This window comes from Lagenorhynchus albirostris, chromosome 16 (genome assembly GCF_949774975.1).
Source record: "Lagenorhynchus albirostris chromosome 16, mLagAlb1.1, whole genome shotgun sequence".
Taxonomy (NCBI): Eukaryota; Metazoa; Chordata; class Mammalia; order Artiodactyla; family Delphinidae; genus Lagenorhynchus; species Lagenorhynchus albirostris.
Genome location: NC_083110.1, coordinates 25633132 through 25638689, shown reverse-complemented (window position 1 = coordinate 25638689; position 5558 = coordinate 25633132). Strand labels below are relative to the sequence as shown.

The window sequence follows — 5558 nt, the reverse complement described above, 5'->3', positions numbered from 1 at the left end:
GGTGGATAGACCTAGAATCTGTCATACAGAGTGAAGTAAGTCAGAAAGAGAAAGACAAATACCGTATGCGAACACATATATATGGAATTTAAGAAAAAAATGTCATGAAGAACCTAGGGATAAGACAGGAATAAAGACACAGACCTACTAGAGAATGGACTTGAGGATATGGGGAAGGGGAAGGGTAAGCTGTGACAAAGGGAGAGAGAGGCATGGACATATATACACTACCAAACGTAAGGTAGATAGCTAGCTAGTGGGAAGCAGCCACATCGCACAGGGAGATCAGCTCGGTGGTGTGTGACCGCCTGGAGGGGTGGGATAGGGAGGGTGGGAGGGAGGGAGACACAAGAGGGAAGAGATATGGGAACGTGTATATGTATGGCTGATTCACTTTGTTATGGAGCAGAAACTAACACACCATTGTAAAACAATTATACTCCAATAAAGATGTAAAAAAAAAAATTAAAACCCAACAAAACCTTATAGAAGGACAAGATTCTATTATACATAGTCTGTACTGAAGTCATAAGCATCATCTTCCTCTTCAGTCTTTACAACTATATATATATATATATGTTTGTAAATTAATGTGTGCATATATACATACATACATACACACTAATTAAACCAGACATATTGATAAGCTATGGAACTTTTCTAGTGATAACTCATTAATACAATATTACAACCAGGGTAGTTCTAAGATCCAAGGTATTCTTTCTTGTTCCACTGCCCCAGAAAAAGCAAATGGTCTCCCTGTCCATTAAGCTATATGTTTAAACCACAGCAATAGAAGGGTCTGGCTACCTCCCTAAATCTGACTAACAACTTTTTATTTAGCCAGCCACTTGTGATGGCTTAAATGTCTTGCTTCGCTTCTCATGCCCTTGAGCTTAGGTGGGTGGGCTCCATCAAAATGTAGTCTCAGTAAGTACTATAAAGTTGTGCGTTGTAACAGTAATAGAGCGAATGAAGTTGGAATATTTATCCCACTTAAAGTGAAAAGTGCCACAGAATATGAAAGAATTACTAGAGCTATATTGCTGGGCTGTTTTTTCTGCCATAATTTTCATGAGTTTTGGGGGGAAATGGACTTTTGTAGCATATAAAAATAATAGAAGAGTTCATTAGGCAGACAGAAGAGATCAAGGACTTATAAAAATCTGCACTTAGATTCACATTGGCCTATTTCAACATTTCAAAATCATAGCTTTTTCTGCTGTCATTTCCAGCCTGAGTCTCCATCTCTAATCTAAAATAGAGCAGGACAATTCATTAAATTGGCATGACATTTATTAGCCACTGAATCTTTCTACTCATGAGTGGAGAAGGAATTTCAGATATGCCCTAGATAAGAAGCAAACCAGCAGTAAGAAAAGCTGTCAAATCTACAGGCAGTTTAATGCTGGGGAAAATGAATGTGGGAATGGTGGCAAGGCTACTCCGTCTCCATCAGAAATTGTGGAAAACCAGGAAAGAAAAAGCCATTCAAAATGAAAAGGTTGACATGAAAAGCAAAGTCAATGATATAAAAAATACAACTCCAGAGAGCCAGAATACAACCCACCAGGAGTTTTGCTTCACCACCAACATAACAGTTTATAAAGCCAGAGATGAGGAAAGGAGACTGGGAAAGGTACCGAATAATGAATGGTTTGAGGAATAGCACAGTAGTTTTCTAAAGATGCTAAACCTGGCCCATCTTACCTCATTCACAGCCAAGTACTAACGTGTTGTCCCAATCATGACTGAGAGGATGATATGGCTAGAGAAATAAGCAGTTCTTTAAAATTTTTGTTGATCAGCACCTTTAATCAAATGGGTGTTTCAGGCTTCTGGTTCCCACTAAACCAAGAACTGGATGCCCCCATCTCTCCTTGAGTAGAGGCCCTATTACCATAGGCTGAGACCCTGGCTACACATCTTTAGAATAAAATATCAGTAGATATAACTTATTCTTTGAACTCATGGTAAGACAGTGCTCATTAAGAACTTGCGTAGCAGATACCCTTCATGTCCCACGGTAGAATAAGGACTTCCATCTCCTTAGCTCTATCAAGTTAAGGACTCTTGCAAGAGTAATTAGAGATTTTGGTTCCTTTTCATGAAGATCTCAGTTAGGTAATCCCAAAATTTCCTCTGCAGTGTCTCATTGTTGTGGATCATGGCAGTGAGAGCTTCCCCCTGGTCCAGGCCTTGCCAGTAATCTTGCAGCCACATCTCCTTCCAGCTGAAACATCAAAATGGGAGTTGGATTACGGAACCTCAGCACAGCTGTGAGTCCTACCTTTCTCTGAATGGCCAAAGAAATCTTAAGCAGATACAGTGGTTTATGGCTAGGACGAGGGATCCGCTTTGAGGGAAGGAAATGTGAAGTAAACCCAGTACTAGTCCAAGTGACAGGCAGTAAGCCACAAACACAAATTTATCACACAACACCCCCCCTCCCCCAATGAGTTAAATTTCCTGACTTGCCTGCTCTTGGTCCCTAAATGTGGAGGGAATTAAGAGGCAGGCAGGACAGGGCCAAACTATGGACACAGTAATCTCCCTAAGAAAAGCAAGGGGGCATATTTAGATGGTTACCTTTTATGTTACACCTATTTCAATAATCAAAATGAAAGTGCAATAGTATCCAGTGTCTTGATGAGACAGAACCTGAATGTTTCTCTTTTTTTAATGTGTTACACTTTTCCTCTGATAAATCATAATATTATGTTCAGCACAAACTAGATACAAATTACTTGATGTAAATTACTGGATACAAATTACCTCCACTCCCAGGAACAAACTGTGCCAGCCCTCTGCTGCCATCCACTGTCCAAGGTGATCTCTGCAGGACATTCTAGCAGCCTCTCTTTCTCACGGCTAATAATCTTTTATCACCCCTCCCCCAACAGGTGTGGTTTGCTGCAAATGGCTTCAACATTTTCCCACCCCACCTCCCATGCTGACCTTGTTTCCCAATGTCACCACCTTCTGCCACCTACTGCAGTAGCCCCCTCACTTCCCTTCCAATCCACACTGCCTACCATTGTTAATCATCCTTTGAAAGCATCCCTTCTACTCTGTCTAGGACAAACATAATTTATCATCCAAATCAGGGTAATTTTAAGAATGAAAGGAGGTGCTGTTAATAGTTACACCAGGTTAACAGGTATAAACCCTGATTGTTGCAAACAAACCTCCCTCAGAATACTCTCTTCTGTATCTCTCATCCCCAGCCCCACCATGCTGCAGGTGCTCCATAAATAGCTGAGTTGATTTTCAGGACAGTCCAGCTCCAGAGCCTAGTATTCAGAATATGTACAACCTGGCCCAGCTTTGTCTCTCCCCCATTGCTTCCCTGAACGGGCCCTCTGCTCTAGTTGAAGCTTTTTTTGAACTACTGCAAACATTGTTTACAAAAGCTGATTTTTGTATGTTGTTGCCCTGAATGATATCTCACCTTTTACTGAGCTTTCGCAGTTTGTCTTATCCCCACAACTAGACTCTTGATACCTTAAAGGCAGAGTGATCCCATGTCATAATTTCCTTATACAACATCCCCTCAGCACCTAGTGCTAATTTATTGCCTGCAGGAAGCAAGTCAGTAAATCATTTGATTTGACAGCCACAGGGGACCCCAGATACCCTTACCTGTCATTCTCAGGAATCTCTTCCACACTGCCAAAGCCAGGTGTGGGCACTGGGCAGTCCATGTGTGAGGGCTGGGCAATATGAGGCTCAGGGACAGGGATGTCCCCAGGAGAGGCTGCATGGGCCTTCTCGGCATCCAGCCGAGCCAGTTCGTGGTCACAGACGAAACACTCGAAGCCGTTAAGGTAGTTAGGCAGTAAAGGATCATTCACTCCCCACTCCCGCTGCTTCAGACTATCCAGAAGGAACTGGTTGGTGATGCCCCCAGGTTGCTTGTATGCCAGGTATTTCATATATTCCTCATCATTTTTGTCCAGAAAGTCAATAAACTCTGCCAGCTTCTGCGGCGACTCAAAGTCGTCAATGAGGATGATGGAGTGATTGTTGGGCACCCAGTCCCTCACAGAGGGAGAGCCGCGGTACACAGGCACAGCACCGAGGTGCATGGGGCGCCACAGTTTTTCCGTCATGTAGTCGTCACAGATGGCGTTTTCGAGAGCCAAATGAAACTTATAGCGGGACAAGAAGGCCAAGAGTTCTGGATCCTCAGTGGTGGCTGTGGCTGTGTCCTGTAGCCGCGGCGTGGGCAGCTCCCGATTCTTCAGGCATTTCCCATATGAGTCCACCTGAGTGGGGTACAGCACGCCGTCAAGAGGGTATGGGTAGCGTATATATGGACATATATACACTACCAAATGTAAAATAGATAGCTAGTGGGAAGCAGTCGCATAGCACAGGGAGATCAGCTTGGTGATTTGTGACCAGCTAGAGGGGTGGGATAGGGAGGGTGGGAGGGAGGGAGACTTAAGAGATATACGGGGATATACGTATATGTATAACTGATTCACTTTGTTATAAAGCAGAAACTAACACACCATTGTAAAGCAACTATACTCCAATAAAAATGTTAAAAAAAAAAAAAGATATGGCACGTCGGCCTGGACACCAGGGGTCGCGGCCTCAGCCCGGCGCGCCACCCTCCCCTTCCCGCCCCCCCTCACCCACCGGGATGTAGCGCATGAGCTCGCGCACGTAGCGGTCCCGGTCCGCAGGCACGTCGCAGTGGGACTGCAGATAGAGCAGCGGCGCGTAGCCCCGGCGGCGCCAGTCCGCGCGTTCCGGGAGCGGAGGCGCCGCGCGGCGCAGATAGGCGGTCCCGGGCAGCCACTGCAGCGGCAGCGGGTAGTCCGAGTGACGGCTGAAGGTGGCGGTAAGATTGAAGAGGCGGATGCCCGGACTGTGGCTCAGCAAGAAGTTGTTGAGGGGCGACTCCTCGTGCAGGAGCGCCCAGCTCTGGTGCGCCAAGCGCGGCAGCGGCGCTTCGGACGCGCGGAAGTCGGTGCCGTAGAAGAGCAGTGCGCGCGTCCGCGAGTCTCCCCGCACCCGTCGGTCCCGGGAGGCCACGCACGCGCCGCGCGCGCACTCGATGCGCTCCGAGTCGCCCGGGAAGTGAGGGAACAGCCCTGGGCTCCACCATAGCAGCACCGGCAGGTCCACCGCCTCCCCCCTCCCCGGCCGCGGGGTCCCTGGACCGCGCGCCACCCCCACTGCGCCCAGCGCGGAGGGAGGCCGGAAAACTGCGCCGTCCCACGGCTCCGCCCACTCCACCTCCCTGCCGGTCTCTCCCTCCGCCACGGGCCTTGAGCCGCTGGCCGCACAGACACTAAGCACTCCCAGGGCAGCAAGCACAGCCCCCGTGCGGCCGGCCCCCATGTCTACTCTGACAGCCGAAGCCCCTCAGCAACAGGCCCCACCTCGCGGTGAGTCGCGATGGGACGAGGTCCTACGCCACAGGGGCACATGGCGCATGCGCAGCTCAGTGGCCACCTCAGCCGGCCACTTCGCGGGAGCCGCTAATCCTGGCAGGAAGTACTGCAAGGAAAGTGATACGTCACAGATAAAACGGAGGCTGCTGG

At 47.9% G+C, this 5558-nt stretch overlaps 1 protein-coding gene across 1 annotated transcript; it reads right to left on the bottom strand.

Annotated features, from left to right (window-relative positions):
• Window positions 1-5471, bottom strand: FUT11 (fucosyltransferase 11). The gene is made up of 3 exons (XM_060126326.1): window positions 4648-5471; window positions 3643-4268; window positions 1-2233 (listed from the first exon to the last, which is right to left on the bottom strand). Exons 1-3 carry the CDS (start codon window positions 5353-5355, stop codon window positions 2086-2088), a joined length of 1482 nt encoding a protein of 493 aa, XP_059982309.1. The 5' UTR covers window positions 5356-5471; the 3' UTR covers window positions 1-2085.
• Window positions 5472-5558: the final 87 nt, after the last annotated feature.

Coding starts and splice junctions, on each gene's coding strand:
- FUT11 (XM_060126326.1), bottom strand. CDS start 5,355: ATGGGGGCCGGCCGCACGGGGGCTGTGCTTGCTGCCCTGGGAGTGCTT. Junction 4,269..4,647: donor AGCTCATGCGCTACATCCCG/GTGGGTGAGGGG, acceptor TACCCCACTCAG/GTGGACTCATATGGGAAATG. Junction 2,234..3,642: donor GAGATTCCTGAGAATGACAG/GTAAGGGTATCT, acceptor TTGATGTTTCAG/CTGGAAGGAGATGTGGCTGC.